The sequence below is a fragment of the Rhinopithecus roxellana genome, chromosome 6 (assembly GCF_007565055.1).
Source record: "Rhinopithecus roxellana isolate Shanxi Qingling chromosome 6, ASM756505v1, whole genome shotgun sequence".
Lineage (NCBI taxonomy): Eukaryota > Metazoa > Chordata > Mammalia > Primates > Cercopithecidae > Rhinopithecus > Rhinopithecus roxellana.
In genome coordinates, this window is record NC_044554.1 from 100318593 (window position 1) to 100338915 (window position 20323).

The 20323-nt window shown below is 62.6% G+C and overlaps 2 protein-coding genes across 5 annotated transcripts; both read left to right on the plus strand.

Moving 5' to 3' along the window:
* The first annotated feature begins 2187 nt into the window (after positions 1–2187).
* On the plus strand, positions 2188–10228 carry LOC115898289. 4 transcript variants are annotated; one of them, XR_004058007.1, is made up of 4 exons: positions 2188–3161; positions 3380–3550; positions 4714–4891; positions 8404–10228. XR_004058007.1 is itself a non-coding variant. In XM_030932678.1 (4 exons), exons 1-4 carry the CDS (start codon positions 3009–3011, stop codon positions 8566–8568), a joined length of 594 nt encoding a protein of 197 aa, XP_030788538.1. In that variant the 5' UTR covers positions 2188–3008; the 3' UTR covers positions 8569–10228. The 4 variants fall into 4 exon arrangements, 2 of the variants coding, with proteins under 2 accessions (XP_030788538.1, XP_030788539.1); XM_030932678.1 differs by lacking the exon at positions 3380–3550 and adding an exon at positions 5922–6019; XM_030932679.1 differs by lacking the exon at positions 4714–4891.
* A 1562-nt stretch (positions 10229–11790) lies between these two features.
* On the plus strand, positions 11791–19645 carry LOC104664990 (beta-1,3-N-acetylglucosaminyltransferase lunatic fringe). Its single transcript, XM_030932677.1, has 8 exons — positions 11791–12305; positions 16714–16762; positions 17236–17335; positions 17431–17584; positions 17703–17788; positions 18239–18404; positions 18832–18917; positions 19144–19645. Exons 1-8 carry the CDS (start codon positions 11874–11876, stop codon positions 19208–19210), a joined length of 1140 nt encoding a protein of 379 aa, XP_030788537.1. The 5' UTR covers positions 11791–11873; the 3' UTR covers positions 19211–19645.
* Positions 19646–20323: the final 678 nt, after the last annotated feature.

A 20323-nucleotide genomic window follows, 5' to 3' on the forward strand; every position in this document is an offset into this window, starting at 1 on the left:
AGGGCCGCCGTGCACACCTGTGCAGGTCGTGCACTGATCAGCAGCGCACACCTGAGATCCAGCCCGTGCTCTGCTCGTGGGGTTGTAAAGAAGCAGTGCCTCTTCCCAAGCAGTGGCCCAGGCAGCAGGCGGAGCATCTGGCAGGCGGGGTCCACGCTTCCCCGAGGCCCTGTACTGGCTGTGGCTGTATGTGCACACTTCTACATGCCTTGCAGGGTTCCCAAACGGCCCGGAGGAGGCCAGGGCTCCATGGGCAGGGAGACACATCTCTCTCTGGCCTGGGAGGCTGTGGTTCCCAGGCCATCACAATGGCCACACAACAGGGTCCCCCAGGGACGGAACCTAATCTTGAGCTATTGAAGACCTGAAAGCCATGGCCCCTGGCCCGAGCCAGCAGACGCGCCTGCCAGCCCCACCAGGGACATCTGATCCACCGGTCGCCGGGCCACAAAGGGGGACACTGTCCCCCTAGGGCCGCCCTCCCCACCAACAGAGACAAGGAGGAAAACTGGGTCGCTGAGATAGAGTGACAGCCATGGCAGGTGGGGATGAGACACGAGGGAGGGGTGGCCACCACTGGGCACAGCCCAGCCTCTAAGGATGCCCCAGGCCTGAAGATCTGCCCTGGGTGGGGGGCCTCAGAGCCCCAAGGAGGGCTCAAGTGACTGCTGGTTTGCAGGGGGTGGGGTGGAGGCTGGGGTGGGGGGCACAGCTGAGACCAGAAAGAAACAGCTAGGACCCCACCTGAGGCTGGAGACGCAGCCAGGACAGGGGACTCTCCAGCCAGAGAGACACCATAGGCCAAGTTGTGGGGGGCAGGCCTGGACTGGTCCCTAGGCCCCACCCCGCTGAGGCAGGCCGCCAGCTGCCCACTCCTTGGCCTGGGCATGTCCAGCTTTTGCTCAGTCTCCCAGCTGGGCAGGGCTTTCCGAGGGGTCACAGGGAGAAGCAGGCCTGGCCAGAAAACCACCATGCCTGAAGGTCCACCTTCACTCCTTGGCACCACCAAAGACCTCGCCCAGGGGAAGTCCTGGAGCCTCAGCCCCTCAGAACTTTGGGACTTCCTGGCATATGGGAGGCACCCGGAGGGGTGAGCCTGAGGGGTTCACTTTCAAGGGTGGCTGGAGACATCTGCTGCTGGCCATGTGGGCCCGGGGCCTCCATCTTCCCCTCTGTGAAATGGGACTTGGACCTAGACGCCCTTCTTCCAACTCTTCTAGCAAGAGCCAAGTTCAGGAAGCTCAGCTCCATTCCATTGGCATCTGGGCTGAGTACTTTGTGGGTGCTGGGCTGTACTGAGGGCTGGAGGGAACCCAGGAACAGGCAACATGTGGAGTGGAGGAGGGAGCAGCAAGGAGACTTCCCACAGGGGTGGAGATGCTGAGCACTCCAGGCAGACACAGAGGGGCGGCTGGAGTGTGGGAAGCCTGGGCCTGGCAGGACGTAGGGGGTTTAGCAGGCAGAGTTGGCCAGGGGGTGGCCCAAGAATGCCAGGGGCAGAGCCAGCCCTCCTAAATGGGCAGTGGGGCACCAAGGGAGGGTGGCAAAGCGGAGCCCCATCTCTAGGATTTAGGGGCAGCCCTCAGAGCCAGCTCCTACCCAGCTCCAGCTCAGGACAAGCAGTGGGCATGGAACTGAGATCCAGGAAGGCCAAGGTCCAGAGAGGCACATGGGCTGCTTGGGGCGACCTGGGGGTGGGCGGCCCTCAGGCCTGCCTGGAGATCCCCAGTCCTACTGAGTCAGCCACTAGGGAGAAGATAAGGGACCGCCAGGCTCTTAAGGGGCCTGACATTGCTGTTGGGTGAAGTGGCCCCCCAGAATGACCTCAGAGGTTGCTAGGGCTGCCTGGCATACCACCCTGCCCGTCTCCGCAGCTTCCTCTGGCAGTGGGTGGATGTATAATGTCCACCCACTACCACAGGGTTCACGGCAACACAGCCCTGCTGAGCCCTGCTGAGCCTCCGCTGGGTCCACCCTCCCGGGTACCCCAGGGACAGGGAGGCCAGGCACGGGGGATGCTGTGCAGGTTGGACAGTGGTGATGGTGGACAGAGCCACTCCCAAGAGTGGGTTAGAGACCTGGGGTGGGGGCACCCGGGCAGACCACCCTCACCCCACCCTGTGGGACCCGGACCAGCTCACTTCCCTCTCTGGGCTCAGCTTCCTCATTTGCAAAATGAGGCCAAGAGTCACGCTCGGCCAGGCCTGTGACCCTGAAACCCCCTCCAGCCTCCTGCCCCACTCTGGCACCAGTCCTCCCTGCAGCTTGCAGAGCAAGCGGGGTACTGTCTCCCCAAGGTATGGCCTGGGGGGCTGTGGGAGGTGATGGGAGCAGCTGTATTTGAGGGCAGGGTCCGTGGGGGAGCCCCCCAGTGTGGGGACAGGAGGAGGGACCAGGGAGTGTAACCTGGCAGCCCACAGCAGTTCCGGCTGCTGCTTCTGTCAATACGGCCTTCCTGTTTTGGAGATTAAACCCCGGCTGAGCAAACAGCTTTCCGGGTGGCCCCTCCCTCCACCCCAGCCCTGGCCTTGTCTTCAGGTCCTGAGGCTGGGACCACCTGGAGGCTGTGGGGGTGGCAGTGGGGGTGCTGGGGGATGGAGGGGACCAAGCTTTGCAACCCCTGCCCTCACCAAGGCCTGGACCACAGCCCGAGCAGCCCAGCCCCTGCCCCAGCCGCAGCCTCCTCCCAGCACCCCCGCCATGGGCTCTCCCGGAACACTCCCTGTGTGATCCTTCCGACCCAGGGCAGCCTCACTGTCCTGGACACCCGGCCGCTGCATCCTCTGCCCTTGTGTGACCTCCTGCAAGAAGGCAGGAGCACGCCGCTCCCGGGCCTCGTGGCCAGGCACAAGCCCACCTCGTGTGGACCCCAGGCGTGGCAGGAGAACCACCGCAAGAGCCCCACCAAGGCACAGCCAGGGGAGGGCCTGCCATTTCTTGGATGGCTTCTGCGCTGTGGCCCCTGACATTGAAGGTGGATCATTCTTGGTTGTGAGACTGTCCTGTGCATGAGGGGCTGTCAGGCAGCCTCCCTGGACCCTATAAGCCAGACCCTAATGGCTGCTCAGCCCCAGCCCAAAGGCGACAAACGGAAGTGTCTCCAAACATTCATTATCAAGTGTCCCCAGAGACCAGGACCAGCCCTGGATAACACCCTCTGGGTAAGTCCCTAGCAGACAGTGTGCACAGAAATGGGCTGCAGACAGAGGAAGGTGCGTCCCATGCCTGGACTTTCCTCTGATGCCAGCCTCAGCCCAGCCTCTGCTGCCCTGAGAGAGACCCTGCCCTACCTCCCCATGCCCACCTCCACCGTCCCCTCCTGCCAGGGTCCCACCCCTAAGCAATATGGCCCTGCCTTCCCTCTGCAAATCCTTCCCAGACTAAGCTGCAACACCGGCAGAGCCTCCCAAGGAAGGGAGGAGGGAGGACAGAGGCCAAGGTGGCTCCCAGCCACCCTTCCAGCTTCCTCCCTCTCTGGCCACAAGGACACAAAGCTCAGAGGGATGGATGGACAGACAGGAAGGCTCAGGCTGGACACGCATTGTCCGAGGTGGGTCTCCAGGTTGCTTTTCCTCCAAAATGCCACTCACAGCCCTCCCTCTTGCTTGCGAACCTGCAGTCCCCCATGTCTCCCCCAATACCCCTGCATTCTACACCCAGATCCTCGGGCTTCTCTTTATCTCCAGCCTCACCTCCATGGATGTTCCACACACCTGTGCCTGACTACACAACCTCCGCCTCCACCTGCTCCCCACAGCCCTGCCTGACCACACAGCCTCCAGCTAATCCATACACGCCTGCCAGACCCCACAGCCTCCACCTACTCCATACACCCCTACCCGACCCCACAACCTCCACCTCCACCTGCTCCCCACACCCCTGCCTGACCACACAGCCTCCAGCTATTCCATACACCCCTACCCGACCCCACAGCCTCCACCTACTCCATAAACCCCTGCCTGACCCCACAACCTCCACCTACCCCTCACATCCCTGCCCGACCCCACAGCCTCCACCTACTCCATACACCTCTACCCGACCCCACAACCTCCACCTACCCCCCACATCCCTGCCCGACCCCACAACCTCCACCTGCTCCCCACAGCCCTGCCCGACCACACAGCCTCCACCTACTCCATACACCCCTACCCGACCCCACAACCTCCACCTCCACCTGCTCCCCACACCCCTGCCTGACCTCACAGCCTCCACCTACTCCACACACCCCTGCCTGACCTCACAGCCTCCACCTACTCCACACACCCCTGCCTGACCTCACAGCCTCCACCTACTCCATACACCCCTACCCGACCCCACAACCTCCACCTACCCCCCACATCCCTGCCCGACCCCACAACCTCCACCTGCTCCCCACACCCTTACCCGACCCCACAACTTCACCTACTCCATACACCCCTCCCTGACCTCACAACCTCCACCTCCACCTGCTCCCCACACCCCTCCCCGACCTCACAGCCTCCACCTCCACCTGCTTCACACACCCTTGCCTGACCGCACAACCTCCACCTCCACCTGCCCAAACCTTCAAGCCCCAGGGCAAATGTCACCTCTTTTCCTGGAAGCCTTTCCGGAAGTCCCCTGCCTCCCAGTCCCAGCCCACAGTGGGTTCTCCCTCGTCCAGGCCCTGGGGACCTTTGGGCTGGACCCATCTTTCTAACGCCTGTTGAATCCTCACCTCCTATGTTTCCCCAGTACCCCAAGCAGAGCTGGGCATGGAGCAAATGCTCAGGGAGGCTGTGGGATGAGCAGGTGAAATGGATGGAAGGATGGACGGACAGATGGATGGATGGATGGATGGATGGAGCCCAACACCAGCTCTCAGGTCCTAGACAGATGGTCCAACACCAGAGAGGTGGCCTCTCTCAAGCAGGTGTGGTCACCATTCCTGGGGATATAACCTCCCCTCCTGCTTCTAGAGCAGCCTGGAATATCCTTTGATGCTGTATCGTCTTCCCTGACCCTTCCAAGGGAGAAGAAAACATTGGCCCATGGTAGAGACGGGAGCCTGGGATCAGGGAGGTACACAAGCCCAAGATCACACAGCAAGCAGGGCTCCCCTGGGGCCAAAACTGACCCCTGCTCCCTCCACCCAGCCTCGAGCCCCTCCTCCCACTGCTCTGGATCCCATCCCACTGACATGGGCACAGGGTCATGACTAGGGTGGGGGGTCATGCCTGGGGCCTGACACGCACCAGTGTGGCCACAGCCCACCCCCTGCCTGCTGTGGCTGCCACACAAGCCAGCCATTCTTGGCAAGACAAAAGCCGGCTGGGGCAGGGTGGCTCTGGTGCCTCCCTGGTGGGTATCTGGACTCTGCAGGACGTCAGTAAGTGGATCCTGGTGGCTGCGCTCTGATACTGGGGGCTCTGCAAATCAGATTAGCCCCATCCAGCCCCACGGCCCAGCTGGCCTGGGACAGAAGCACCAGAAAGAGGCGCAGCTGCCAGGCCCAGTCCTGCTGTCCTCCTGGTGCGGACAAGCCCTGGCCCCCAGGCTGAGGCCTCTCGCTGTTCCTGCTGTGGGCTCGAGGGTGTGCCCCCTCTCCTTTCTGGACCCCCGGACCCATCTGTAAGACCAACAGTTAGAGAGACCCTCTGAGGCCTTCTGGAGGTGGGGTCTGGAAATGCCCCCAGGGCAGGGCAGGCACATAGTGCCTAGGCACTGGGAATTCACCCTCAGCACAGCCCTCCCCCAGGCCCCAGGCCCTGTGCCGGCTCAGAGGCCAGAGACAGGCCTGCCAGGTCTTCTCACCCTGAGACCTATGCTCCCCAGGGCTGGGCATTTGAGAGACAGAGTCAGAGAGGCTCCTTTGAGCCCTCTGTGTGTTTGCACATCCACCCATCCATACTTCCATCCAAACCTCTACCAACCAATGTTGATCAAGCACTTGATCTACACAGGCACTGCTCTAGGCCCTGGGGTACAGCCAAGAATCACATCACGGTCCTGCTGTCAAGTAGCTGACATTCAGCACCTTCCCAGCCACCTGCATGCCTCTGTGCGTATGTGTCCGTCCATCCATCCATTAGATCATCTGTTGGTCCATCTGTCCATTCACCTGTCCATCCATCCATCCATCCATCCATCCATCCATCCATCCATCCGTCCATCTATCTGTCCATCCATCCATCCATTCATCTGTCCATCTGTCCGTGCATTCATCTATCCATCCATCCATCCATCCATTCGTCTGTCCGTTCACCTATCCTTCCATCCATCCATTCATCCATCTATCCATCCATCCATTCATCTGTCCATCCATCCATCTATCCATCCATCCATCCATCCATCCATGCATCCATCTGTCCATTCATCCATGCATCCATCCATCCATCCATTCATCTGTCTGTCCATTCACCTACCCATCCATTCATCCATCCATCCATCCATCCATCCATCCATCCATCCATCCATCCATCCGTCCGTCCATTCATCTGTCCATTCACCTATCCTTCCATCCATCCATCTATCCATTCATCCATCTATCCATCTGTCCATTCATCTGTCCATCCATCCATCCATCCATCCATCCATCCATTCATCCATCCATCCATGCCTCCATCCATGCATCCATCTGTCTATCCATCCAGGCATCCATCCATCCAACTGTCTGTCTGTCCATTCACCTATCCATCCATGCATCTGTCCATTTATCTGTCCATCCATTCATCCATCCGTCTATCCATCCATCCATCCATCTGTCCATTCATCTGTCTGTCTATCTATCATCCATCCATCTGTCCGTCTGTCCATCCATCCATTCATCTGTCTGTCTGTCTGCCCATCCATCTGCCCCTCCATCTAACTGTTCATCCATTCACTTTTCCATCCATCCATCCATCCATCTCTCTGTCTGTCTGCCCATCCATATGCCCCTCCATCTAACTGTTCATCCATCCACTTTTCCATCCATCCATCCATCCATCCATCCATCCATCCATCCATCCATCCATCCGTTCGTCTGTCCATTCATTCATCCATCCATGCATCCATCTGTCCCTCCGCCCATGCATCCATCCATCCATCCATCTGTCTGTCCATTCACTTATCCATCCATCCATCCCTCCATCCATCCATCCATCCATCCATCCATTTATCTGTCCATCCGTCCATCCGTCCATCCATCCTGTCCGTTCATCTGTCTGTCTATCCATCCATCCATCTATCCATCCATCCGTCCGTCCATCCATCCATCCATCCATCCATCCATCCACCTTTCCATAAATCCATCCCTCCATCTGTCTGTCCATCTGTCTATCCATTCATTCAAACATCCAACTATCTATCCATCTGTCCATCAGTCTATCTGTCCATCTGTATATCCATTCCCCCCAATCAGTTCAACCAGTGTTTACTGAGCACCTACTTTGTCTCAGGCCCTGACAAGCAGCAAGAGGCATCCTCTTCCCCCAGGGACGCAGACATAAAGGAGCAGTTACAACCTCATGTGATCAGCACCAGGATGGGGGTAGCAGAGGGGGATGGGGAGGATGTTCTAGGAGGGGTAGCCCTTGGTGGGCCCTGCAGGGTGCCCCAGGCCCGGATGCCCCCCGAAGCCTTGCTCAGACACTGAGGCCAAGTCGGCTGAACTCTAACGGGCCTGGCCTCTGTCCACGCCTGACCCCAGGGTGCAGGCGAAAGGGCCAGGTCACTGTTGGAAAGGCCGTGGCTTCATGGCTGCAGAGCACCAACCCCAAGGCAGCCTGGTGGGCAGGGGGGTGAGGCACCAGCCCATATCCCTATTACAGCGTCAAGTAACGTCCCCAGACCCGCAGAGAGGAGGGCACTGGTCCAAGACCACACAACGGGAGAGGGGGTCTGGGCAGAGCAGGCAGGCAGGGTTGGGAATGATGGGGGCGCTACTCACAGCTGGAGTCTGCTAGTCTAGGGCAGTGCCCGCCCCAGCTGCAGTAATGGGAATCAGCTGTGCCACCCTGCAGTATCCCTCCCCCGGCCTTGGGAACCGGCTGTGCTGAGCCCAGCCAACCTTCCCATCACCCGCTTTCCTGCCAGCAGGGGCTGCTCACAGAAGCTCCTGGGCTAGGACACTCACTAGGCCACGCCTGCCTTTAGGAAATCCATGGGTCCCCTGGCATCTGAGGGCTTCACACACTGCCAGTTCTGATGCCTGGCCCCAGCCTGGGGGTTGGTATTCTTGTGTCTGTGTCAGGAGAGGACAGGGAGGTGCCAGCCTTGCCCCAGCCACAGTCACCACCATGCTGATTTCTGTCCAGGAATTTTCATCTCTGGGCACTGCTGCTGGCCTGGAGGAAGCTGGTTCCCAAGACACTGAGCGGGGCCGCTCTCCATCAGCCGATGAGTGGACAGGCGCCTCAGATGGCTTCCTGCCGAGTTAATGGGTCACCCATTATGTCTCCACAGATCTTCCCAGGACCCTGCAGGAGGGCAGGCCGCAGCAGCCCCAAGGAACAGCCCGGGGGAGGGAAGGCAGATGGCCGCCTCAAAGCCAGCCCCGAGTCCTTCCCTTCTAGGCCTGAGTGTCAAGGGCAGACCCAGACCATGGCTTTGGGGACCTGGTGGCACTGACTCCATCAGGAGACCTCTGGGCTGAGCCCTGGCAGGTACAGGAGGCCTGGACTCAGATGGGGACAGAACACTGTCTCAGTCTGATGGCGGCTCGGGGAGGAGGGTAGGGCCCCTGGTCATGTGGGTCCTGGCCCTGTGGGCCTGCTCTCCACCTGACCTCAGCAGGCAGGTCTCTTGGGCCATTCGTGCACCCAGCTGCCCTGGAGCCCCAAACTGGGACTGGTGGAGGGGCCCTGCGGAGGGGAAGGCTGGGGTCCAAGAAGCCAATGAAGCCATGTGCCAGGGCCAGAGCTGGTCTGCCTGGTCTGGATGGTATGTCATCCTTGTGTTACAAGTGGGGAAACTGAGGCTCGGGGAGTAACATCACAGGTTCAAGGTCTTAAAGCTGAGAAGTGGCCCCTCTGGGTTTGGAAGGCAGGCTGGACCCTGGGGCAGCCTCTACCCCCAGCCCCTCTTCCCCAGGACCCTACAGCCCCAAGAGGCTTCCCTGGCAACCCGGTCAGCCCTCTCTGTCCTCTCCCCAGCTGCCCTTGTCCTGTCCAGGGCTGAGCACCGTCCCACAGCCCACTTCCCTAGCAGGGCTGTATGACCCAGCGGGCCCCTAGAGGGAGACCTGGGGTCTGGAGGGGGAGGGGAGTGTTTCAGGCTGAAGCGGAGCCTGGGGAAGCAGGCGGGGGTGGCTAGACTGGGCCACCCCCTCAACAGTTTTCAGACCTCAAGGAGTTACCACGAAATTCCATTCTCCTGACAGCAAAGAAATTGATTCATTCTTGCCAAAGCCTGCGGCCCCCACAAGAATGCTGTAAAGCTTCCTCCCGCTGCTTCCAGACAGGCAGCAGCATCAGGTCCCCCACTCCTCCATTCCTGGCTACACAGAGACGCGAAACCCCCGTATTCAGTTCTATGCATGTGCCCCGCCAGGCTGGGCCATTCACCTCTGTATAGTCACTCCCTTGGCACAATACCCCGCTTGCTTTCTGTACAATGGGCACCTTGCTCCCACGACCTGCTGGGTCAAAGGCACTGCAGTCAGGGGTAGCTGGGGAGCAGGGGTAATGGGGGGCTCAGGGCAGGAAGTCCCACCCCCTGGCCTGGGAACTGTGGAGAGATGGACTCACAGCCCCTTGTCAGGTGGGGTGCAGGGTGGCACGGCACCCACCATCGGTGCCACTGATGTAAAGTCCAGATACAAAGCACAGCCCATCCAAAGATTTGGGGGCTAGGTCATGCTTGGCTGCTGCGGAATGAGGAGGGACTGGGCCTCAAGAAACCGAGCTAGGACTAAGTCACGAGGTACGTGGACATCAGGCGGGACTTGAACTCAGCCAGTGGAGAGCTATGGAGGGTTTTGTTCTTCGTGTGGCTGTGTGAGTGGCTATGATCCTAGCGTGGAGAATAGCAAAGCAGGTAGGATAGGAGTAGGTGGGACGGGAGTGGAGGCTGCCTAAGCGATCCAGGGAAGAGACTGGTTCCCTCTCTGAAACAATTCAGATACGGGAGAGGCTGAAGTCATCGGTGTGAAGCACGTGGGGGCGTGGAGACCCCTCAGTCCGGAGGCTGGGGCTGGGCTGGGGCTCAGCTGACTTTGTGGGGGCAGCCAACCCAGCCACTGGGTCCTTTTCTCCCCGGCTCACCCTCAAGCCTCTCCAGCTGCCTGGAGGCTCCAGGGCTAGGCTCTGGCTGATCGGGGAGGGGTTTATGGCAGGAGGTGACACCATGGGAGACTTGTCACTTGGGCACAGCCAGCACCATCTGCTGGGGCATCTGCCTTCGGAGGTGGTGACTGCTAATTACCTGGGGCCAGGAAGAGGCCTGGGAACCCCCATCCCCCACACCGCCCAGCCGGTACAGGGGCTAGGGGTGGGGCCACTGGGGCCCAAAGAGCAAATGGGCTACATCGTCCTTAGAGGGGGTCTGACAGTGGGGCCAGACATTTATCCAGTGAATTTTTTCAGAGCACCTACGGTGTCCCAAAACCTGTTCCAGGTCGGGATGACAGGTCGCTGTTGTCTTGCGGCTGACATTCAGGTAGAGGAAAGGAGAGGAGCGCCAAGGGGCACTTAAATAATTTAAAATGCCATCTCAGGCATGAACATCACTGTCAGCGTCCGAGGGGAGCAGTTTAGCCGCGGTGGTGGCGATGGTGGTCGTCGTGGTGGTCGCAGAGACCGTGCTTAGGAGGGCACGGGAAGGCAGCGCAGCCACGCGCAGAGCCACGCCCGTCCATGCTTCCGGAGGAGGTGACGGGCAGGGGGCTCACACCCTGCTCAGGGGACCCTTGGCCACTTCCGGGCCCCTCGCCCCTCACCCTCGGCTGCCGGCGCGCATTCCTGCCGCCCCCGCTCGTGCGAGGGGCGGGCCTGGGCCCGGGCCCGTGGGAAGGGCCGGAGGTGGGGGCCATGTGCCGGGGAGGCGGGCCGGGAGGGCGCACAGCTGGGCCACATCTGGCCCGAGCGCAAGGCGACCAAATGGGACAGAAGGCGGCCTTTCATCCGGCGAGGGAAGTGGCAGCCTTCGTTTCTCCTCGTCACGGGGTGCCTGAGGATTTCGGGGACCCAACCCGCCCGACGGAGGGCCGGGACTCGAGGAAATTAGCCTGGGAGGAAGGAGCGGAATTTGGTTCTGGTGCTTTCTCGTCAGAACCTCGTGTCCCCACCTGCAGCACAGGTGGCCAAGCTCTTGCTCTGTACAAATAACGGCTCCCCTGAACCGAGCGCTCGGGAAGACCCAGTCGCCACCCCAGTTTGCAGGGCCTGCCGCGTCCCAAGGGGAGGAAGCCGGGCTCAGGTGGGGAAGCGCACAGCGCTTCGGGCACCAACGCGGCCCGTCGGAGCCCAGAGCCCGGGGCCCAGCACCCTGCCCGCTGCGCCAAGGGTGCGCCCCTCCCCTGCGGGGACGCCCGGTGCATCCCCGGCCGGCGCTGGCCAGGCTGGATTTCCTCTTCAGGGACACCGGCGCCGGCCGGGCCCACGTCCCCAAGCCCCTCCGCAGCCCGCAGGGGCCACCCGAGGGGGGCGGGGCATGCACGTGCGCGCCGGGGGCGGGGCCGTTGCCCCCTGTGGGTCGTTCCCAGCCCCCAGCCGCGGCCCCACGTGGGTCTGGGGGCCTGGAGCCTCGACCGGCGCGAGGCCCTGCCCCCGAGCCAGGGAGCCAATGAGCGCGCGGGGGCGGGACCGGGGCGGGGAGGTTTAAGAGCTCCGGGCGCTAGCGGTGCGCTGCTGTACTGCGCCGCCGGAGCGAGGGGCGTTGGGGCGGTGCACGGCAGGCGCACGGGGCAGGGCGAGCCGCGCGGCCGCCGCCACACCATGCTCAAGCGCTGCGGCCGGCGCCTGCTGCTGGCGCTGGCTGGCGCGCTGCTCGCCTGCCTGCTGGTGCTCACCGCCGACCCGCCGCCGCCCCCGCTGCCCGCCGAGCGAGGCCGGCGCGCGCTGCGCAGCCTGGCGGGCCCCGCAGGGGCTGCCCCGGCGCCCGGGCTGGGGGCGGCGGCGGCGGCGCCCGGGGCGCTGGCCCGCGAGGTGCACAGTCTGTCCGAGTACTTCAGCCTGCTCACTCGCGCGCGCAGAGACGCGGGCCGGCCGCCCGGGGCCGTCCCCCGCCCCGCCGACAGCCACCCGCGTCCCCTGGCCGAGCCGCTCGCGCCCCGAGACGTCTTCATCGCTGTCAAGACCACCAAAAAGTTCCACCGCGCGCGCCTCGACCTGCTGCTGGAGACCTGGATCTCGCGCCACAAGGAGATGGTGAGCCCCCGGCGGCCTGGAAGGACTGGCGGGCGGGGCGGGGCCCCACCGTCTGGTCCAGTTGGTGGCAGCGTCCCATGGGGGCCAGGCTGCATCCCCATCCAGCCACTAGGGCCATCTGGGGGCGGCGACGCCAGTGCACCCCGTTGCAGCCAGTTTGCCTGCTGGGACCAATTTCCCGTTACAGTTGTGTGACTACCCGGGGCCTCGACCCCTGTCCAGCTCCAGAGTCCTGGATGGCTGCAGGACCCTACACCAGTCTCTAGTGCTTGGGGTTGGTGCCCTGTGATACTTCTCACCCCCAAACATTGGAGCGCATGCATAGGGCATTACGCCTTCAAACTTCCCCAAGCAGATTCTGTTCGGATCTACCCTCAGCTCAGACCCCTTCCTGGGGAGAAAGGCTCTTCCTTTAGAGAAGTGAGGGGTTCTGACCCCTGGGCCTTTTCCTCATCATCACGTTAAGGTGCGGGGAGGGAAGTCATTGCTGGTTGGTGGGTCCTGGGGAATACATCTCAAAGAACCCCGGGTTTGGGGTCTGTGTGGGGACCCTCCCCGCACAGTGCAGGAGTCTCTGAGGCCTGCAACCTTGGGCACAACCCACTTCAGTTGGGCATCAGCTTCTTACACACACATAATTAAGACACACCCCACTTTGAAAATTTCCCTCGAGGCCACAGCAGGACGGTTGGGCTGGGGCGGGATGGGGACAGTGTGTGGGGCTTGCAGTCGGGGAGTGGAGGGGGGCATCTCTGGGCTGGGAGATGCAGAGGCATTTGCTGTGAGGATGGGGGCTCAGGGAAGACCCCGCACGCCTTACTCTCTGCTCAAACCCGGGAGACTCAGGGCCTTCTGGCCTGGCACTGCCCTGTTTTGGGGCACTGTGGGTGGGTGGGAGCAGGGCTTGGTGAGGTCATGAGGGGGATGGGGAGGGGCAGGGTCCTCTCTGGTCCCGGCGTGGGGAAGGGGCCCTGGGAACCCCATGGCAGCCTCCTGGGAACACAGCGTCCCATTCCCAGGGGCTCAGCGGGCTGGCGGGAGGGGGTGGCGGGGGCCGTGCGTTTTGTTTGGCGGCCGGGCCGTTAGGATTCCCAGCGCCGGGCGGCTCTCACGCCGGCCCCTTGGGCAAGGTAACAAAGCCCCTTTCTCCAGCGAGAAAGGCGTCGGGCCCCTTGTGTGCAGCTACGCGCTCCGTGGGAACCGCTGCTGGCGTGCTGGCCACTCAGGTTGCCTGGCGATGAGGGGGCCAGCGCCCCCCGCCCCCGCCAGCATCTCTTCCTGACAGTCCTTTTGGGGCACCATCCCTGAGCCTGGCCCCCCACCCCCAGCACTCAAGCCTTCCTGCTATGTGACCTTGGGCATCCTTCAGCCCCACTCTGGGCTGCCACCAGCTCTGAGCACCTCCCATCTTGGAATTTGGGACCTTTCTTCAGCGGAGGGGATGTGGTCAGAGGGTCTCAGTTATCAGTCCCAGCTGGGCTGTGTGATCCTGAGTAAGACCTGGAGCCTCTCAGACCCTCACTCTCGTCTCTGAAATGGGGGAACATGGTCCTTCCAGGAGCATTTTGTAAGAGACTGGCAAAGCCTGCAGGCATGGGGTGAAACCGGCGGGCACTCAGGGTCGAGGTGGGGGCCATCACTCCCTTGAGCCCTGAGGTCCCTATTGGAGGGTCACCAGCGGAAAGGTTGAATCTGCCCTCAGCCTCAGTTCACCAGCACACAGCTAGCAAAGCCCCCCTTGTGGTGGGTGATGGGCAGGGGTCCTGGAAACCCACAGAAGAGGGCCCCCCTCTCCTAGCCCTGCACGGAGTGACTCAGACGCGGTCTGATGGGGGAGATAGAAAGATGTCAGGGCTGTGTGGGGGGAAAACCCCGAGACGCTGTGTGAGGCAACAGTGGGCATCTGACCCACATGCTGGGGGAAGGGAGGGAGGGAAGGAAGACTTCCTGGAGGAGGCACCATTTGAGCTAGACTGAGTAAAAAAGTGCCCAGAAAGGGCACTCCATCCGGGCATGGTGATGACCACAGCGTGGGGGTTGTGCAGGAAACTTCTAGCAACTGGAGTGGTGGCTGGGGGGAGGGTCGGTTGATCAGCAGGGGCCATGCCGAGATGGGCCTGGAGTCCAGGATGAAGAGCCTGGCCTTTGGCCCAGAGGTTCCCCACCCCTCCCAGGAGCAGCCAGGCTGCCGAGCTGCCACCGCAGCGGCCACAATTGCTGGGGAGAACTTGGCATCCTGTGTTTCTTTGAATCGCGGTTCCAGGAACAATGCCGCTTCCTGTGGGTGTCCCCCGGCCCCCGCCGCCGTCCACCCTCATCCACCCGGCTCTTCCTCCTGCAGCCCCGTCTTCATCTGGGAAGTTAGGTGGCACTGGGGGGTCTGGGTCCCTCGAGGGCAGGGACTGGGCTGGTCTAGCACCACCTCGGCCCCAGGGTATGACCTCAGGCTGGTACCTGCACCTCAGTTTCCCCACTTGTGCCTCAGCTGGTAATGGCGCCCCCCTCCCAGGACTGTCAGGGAGAAGGGACAGAATCTGTCTCTGCACTTTGCTCTCTGCCCAGGGAAACTCTGTTATGCCCGTTTTACAGAAAAGGAGACAGGGGCTCTGAGTGGCGGGTGAGGCCCGTAGCCCAGCAGGGCCTTTTCCCTCCCCTCCTGGTGGCTCAGGTGTGGGGAGACAGTTGGCCCGGCACCCCCACACCCCACAGCCCCGCCTTCTCAGATGCTGTTCTAGAGGCCTCCCTGCTCCCTGAGCTGAACAAAGGTGACTTTAATCTCTGTAGCCTTGGGCTGGGTTTTTAGGGCACCACCAAATCTCGGGAGAACAGGCCTCCCTTGATCTCATTAAGAAAGCATTTTCCTTTTAACCCAGCGGCGCAGTGGAGCGTCTGCAGGGGCTGGCCCTCCGCCTCCCACGGCATTCCTGGGCTGAGATGCTGGGGAGGCCAAGGGGCTGGGTGCGAGTCTGTGCGTGCGGCTGCCCTGGGGTGTCTATGGGTGCTGCAGGAGGGGTGCACGCATGGAGAGGCGGAGACCCAGCCAGCCACCCCCTTAGCTCTGGGCCTCACCTGAGTGAGCATGTGCCCAGGGCTGGGTCAGGCTGGACAAGGATCTGAGACCACCAAGGTGTTCCAGGGCCTCTGTGGGGCCTGTGTGTACAGGGAAGGAAACTGAGGCCGGGTGGGCATGGGGGGGTTGTCTCGGTCAGAGCATTGCCCGTACGCCCTGGGTTTTGCACTCAGCCATGCCAGGGTGCGCCGGGCGGCACGCGCTGGGCGGGCCGGGCAGAGGAAGGAACATTCCTCCCCGTGTGCCGGCAGGCCCAGGCGGGCGCTGGCGACTCCTGGCCCCGCCCTGGCGGCCCCCTCCTCTTCCGCAGAGTGCTCCTGGCAGGGGGCGGCCACGTGCTGGCACAGGTGGGCTGTGGCCTTGGGCAAGCCTGGGTTTCCTTGCCTGAGCAGTGGGAGGGGTGCTGGGCTGCATGGGTACTGGGGGCCCCTGACCTGGGGGCTGGGGACACCTGAGGTTTCCTGCCACAACCCTGCTGACCGTCGGCAACTTTGCAGAACTTCAGGGCTGCTTTGGCTCAGAGTGGGTAACTTGTCCTGCAGGTCATCCAGGACAGGGGTGCTGGCCCAAAGGGCAGCTGGGGGTGGGGGCTGCAGTGCTGGTGGCTGCACCCTACCCGCGGGACCTCGTGCCCAGCTCGGCCCGGTTAACCAGGCCAGCTGTATGGTAATGGGCGGCGTGGCCACTCTGCTTAACTCGGCCGAGTTAAGGCCGGCCCGGCGCCCCTCGCCCGCCAGCCCAGGACAAAGCTGGCGGACAATGCCTGGTGATTCATCCTCCCTCTGGGCCCTTTGTCCGCCAGGGCTTGGCAGCCGCCCAGCGAAGGCCTTTGTCCCCAACCCCGAGTGATTGAGACTTGGCTTCCCAAAGCCGACCTCCTCCGCCTGTCCCTCCCGCCACCCCGCCTGTCCCCTGCCTTTCCAGCAGCCTCCAAGTGGCAGGCCGGGTGCTGTGTCAATAAGGGTGTGTGCCCCGCCAGGTGCACGGGGCGGGCCGGGAACCGGTTACCTGGCGGGCGGGCGAGGTGCACCACCTGGCTCGTGCCTCACTGCGCCTGGACGACCTTGGGCACAGCTGTCGAGGTTGGGGAGTGAGGCTCCATCCCCCAGCCCCAGTGAATGCGTGAGTGAATGCGTGAGCCCTGGCCCAGATGGCACTGAGATGGGGCACTTGAGCCCTACTCCGCATGAGTGGGGAAACCAAGGCCCAGAGAAGGGTGGGTGTCAGTGTGACAGAGCTGCAGCTGCAGCAACTCCAGGGTGCCCCGTCCGGCCCCCACAGATGGCCCTGGGGTGGAGATGAAGGGCTGGCTGCTGAGGGCTGATTTTCTCCTTCCAGACATTCATTTTCACTGACGGGGAAGATGAGGCCCTGGCCAGGCACACGGGTGAGCCCTGGACTTGGGGCGGGAGGGGGCCCAGGCCTCCATCCAGAGCGGAACCCTCCCCCTCCAGCCTCCTGGCTCCTCTGGGCTGAGAGGTCACCAAGGGCAGGACGAGGAGGGCAGTTTACTCATGGGGTTTGCTCCCCGCCCCGCCCCACCACTCGGGGCCCCCCAATTCTCATGCAAATGAAGCCCATTCAGCCCCCCGGGTCCCTTTGAGCCCAGGCAGCGGCAACAGGTGGCGGGTGCTGGGAAAAAACTGCCTGAATGGGCGGGGGCGGGGCTGCCCTGGAGGGGGCTGGGCTGGGGGAGGGTCCGCAGGCCCGAGCCCCGAGCTAGGGTAGGGGAGGCTAGGGCCGGGCCCAGCTTGAACTAGGGGGCTTTTCTCGAGTCCCTGGGCCCCACGGCGTCCCCCAGGCCAGGCCCCTCTCTGGGAGCCGACTCAGACCTACTCACAGCTGCTCCCCCGTCCACAGGCAATGTGGTCATCACGAACTGCTCGGCCGCCCACAGCCGCCAGGCGCTGTCCTGCAAGATGGCTGTGGAGTATGACCACTTCATCGAGTCCGGCAGGAAGTGAGTGTGGCCCGGGGGGACCCCCATCTCCCTGCCCGAGCCTGGCAGCGCCCGCCCCGGCATGCCCTCCCCCGATGGCCCTGCCTTGCCCTCAGGTGGTTCTGCCACGTGGACGATGACAACTACGTCAACCTGCGGGCCCTGCTGCGGCTGCTGGCCAGCTACCCGCACACCCGGGACATCTACATCGGCAAGCCCAGCCTGGACAGGCCCATCCAGGCCACGGAACGGGTCAGCGAGAACAAGGTGGTGAGTGCCTGCCCTCTCCCAGTCCCCCATGCCCACGCAGAGCACACACCCGGAGTGGGGCGGGGGACAGCGAGGGGCACAGCGCCCGGGTCTCAGGACACCTTCTCCCTTCTCCCAGCGTCCTGTCCACTTCTGGTTTGCCACGGGCGGTGCTGGCTTCTGCATCAGCCGTGGGCTGGCTCTGAAGATGAGCCCGTGGGCCAGGTGAGTGCCCTGCACAAGTTAGGCCAGCCCGGTCCCAGGCTCCCCGCCATCGTGGGGCCTGGCTTGGTTCATCTTCCCAGCCGCGGGGAGTCCCCAGCCTCCTGTGTGGCACTGCCCATTTACTGCCTATATTCCACTTCCTTCTGGGTTTCAGAGGGCAGCTGTGTTTATGGCAGCTGCCCCCAAGCCCGACCTGCTCAGAGCACCCCAGGCACCATCCAGCAGGACTCCTTCCTGCACCCAGATTCCCACCACAGAGAGCCACCAAGCACAGGAGCCGTGCAGGGAGTGTGCCCTGGCTGTGGCCAGGGGAGGCGGAGGGAGCTGCAGCTCAGAGCTCTCTCCAGGGCTCCCCTCTGAGCTGCAGCGCCTTTGCCTGGTGGGGCCTCCCCAGCTCCCAGCAGATGGCTCCCGCCTCTGCTCACCGGTCTGGGCCCTTCCCTCCCACAGCGGGGGTCACTTCATGAACACTGCCGAGCGGATCCGGCTGCCTGATGACTGCACCATTGGCTACATCGTGGAGGCCCTGCTGGGCGTGCCCCTCATCCGCAGCGGCCTCTTCCACTCCCACCTGGAGAACCTGCAGCAGGTGCTCACCTCGGAGCTCCACGAGCAGGTGCACCATCCTCCGGGCCCCGCCAGGACTCGGAGAGCGCAGGAAGGGACGCGTGGCTGCCGAGAGGGGCGCAGGGGGGTGGGGCACTGTTCTAAACAGGGAGGCCAGGCAGCACATCACTGTCAGCCAGGGGGGTCTTTCCTGCCATGAGCTGAAAGCTGTTTATGGCGGCTTGTTTCCCTGCCATCTCTTCTCTTCGCTGTGATGCGCCTATTGTGTGTATTTTGTCGACGGCTGGCGATGCAGCCAGCCCCAGCTGGTCCCCAGTTTGAGACCTTATTCCTGGGGTGCGCAGGGCAGGTGTCCTTCCAGGTCCAAGGGAGGCCAAGGCAGGGCCGTTGCCGCACTCAGAGCTGTGTGGCCAGCCTGGGGCAGGGCCCAGGGATGCCAGGGCCCCTCCCTGCATCACTCCGTCCCCTCCCCACAGGTGACGCTGAGCTACGGTATGTTTGAAAACAAGCGGAATGCCGTCCACGTGAAGGGGCCCTTTTCGGTGGAGGCCGACCCATCCAGGTGAGGAAACCCTGGCCCAGATGGCCTTGCGTGGGGTGGTGTAGGGGCATCAGGGGACCTCGCCGAGCTGCAGCGGGGTCTCTCTAAGCAGCGTGACTCTACACAGAGGTGTCCCCTCCGGAGTCCTGCTTGCATGGGGTGGGGCCGCCAGTGCTGTGGGACTGCAAATGGGAGCTCAGCACCTTCCTGCCACCCACACAGACCAGCCCCTGCTCTGTTCCCACAGGTTCCGCTCCATCCACTGCCACCTGTACCCGGACACACCCTGGTGTCCCCGCACTGCCATCTTCTAGCAGCCATGGCTGAGACCCAACCCCTGGGCGCCCCTGGTATCCAAAGGGCCCAGTGACCCTGTTGCGCTGCCCTGGCCTCGGGATTCGAGGCTCCCCCAGGGCCGTGCCTGTGCATGTGTGTGTGCATGTGTGTGTGTGTATGCGTGTGTGTGTGTACTGTATGCCCACCTGGGTAGCAGGCTGCTGGGCAGTTCTGCTCTGTGGAGGGGCAGGCACAAGCGCCACTTATGTGCCTCTGCCCCGAGAGTCAGTGGGCTGCAAGGCCTGCTTGGAGGAAAGATTTGTGTGTTGGAGGCCACTCTGAGGAGTTTTGGATCTTTTTTTTTTTTTTTTTGAGATGGAGTCTCGCTCTGTGGCCCAGGCTAGAGTGCAGCGGCCGGATCTCAGCTCACTGCAAGCTCCGCCTCCCGGGTTTACGCCATTCTCCTGCCTCAGCCTCCCAAGTAGCTGGGACTACAGGCGCCCGCCACCATGCCCGGCTAGTTTTTTTGTATTTTTTTTAGTAGAGACGGGGTTTCACCGTGTTAGCAAGGATGGTCTCGATCTCCTGACCTCGTGATCTGCCCGCCTCGGCCTCCCAAAGTGCTGGGATTACAGGCTTGAGCCACCACGCCCTACCGATTTTGGATCTTCCTGCAGCTAGGGGACTCCGGGCTACTTTGCAGGGATGCGTAGATCAGGGCTCCAGGCTACTTTGCAGGGATGCGTAGATCAGGGCTCTGGGCTACTTTGCAGGGATGCGTAGATGTCTTTCTCTTTCTGCCGAGCACAAGCTCTGTGCTGGGGGTACCTGCGCCCTGAAATCCTGACTCTTGTGTCATAACCCCAAGTCCAACTCACGGAGCCATGTTCATTGCAGGGGAGGCTGGATCTGGAGGTGCATGACCCAATCCCCTTCCTTCTGGCCTGGGCTCTGTGGCTTAGAGTAACGGTAGCCACCGCCCAGTTCCAGTGGCCCCACAAAGCCCCCAGTGGCTGGCTGTCCAAACAGTGGCTCCCCTTCCAGCTCTTCTGGGTGGGGAGTTTTCCAGGCCCCCTCCGAGGCCTTCCCTTTGCCTCCCCAGGACAGGGTGAGTCAGAGCTCAGCATTTAATCTCCTCTCCAAAGTAGAGA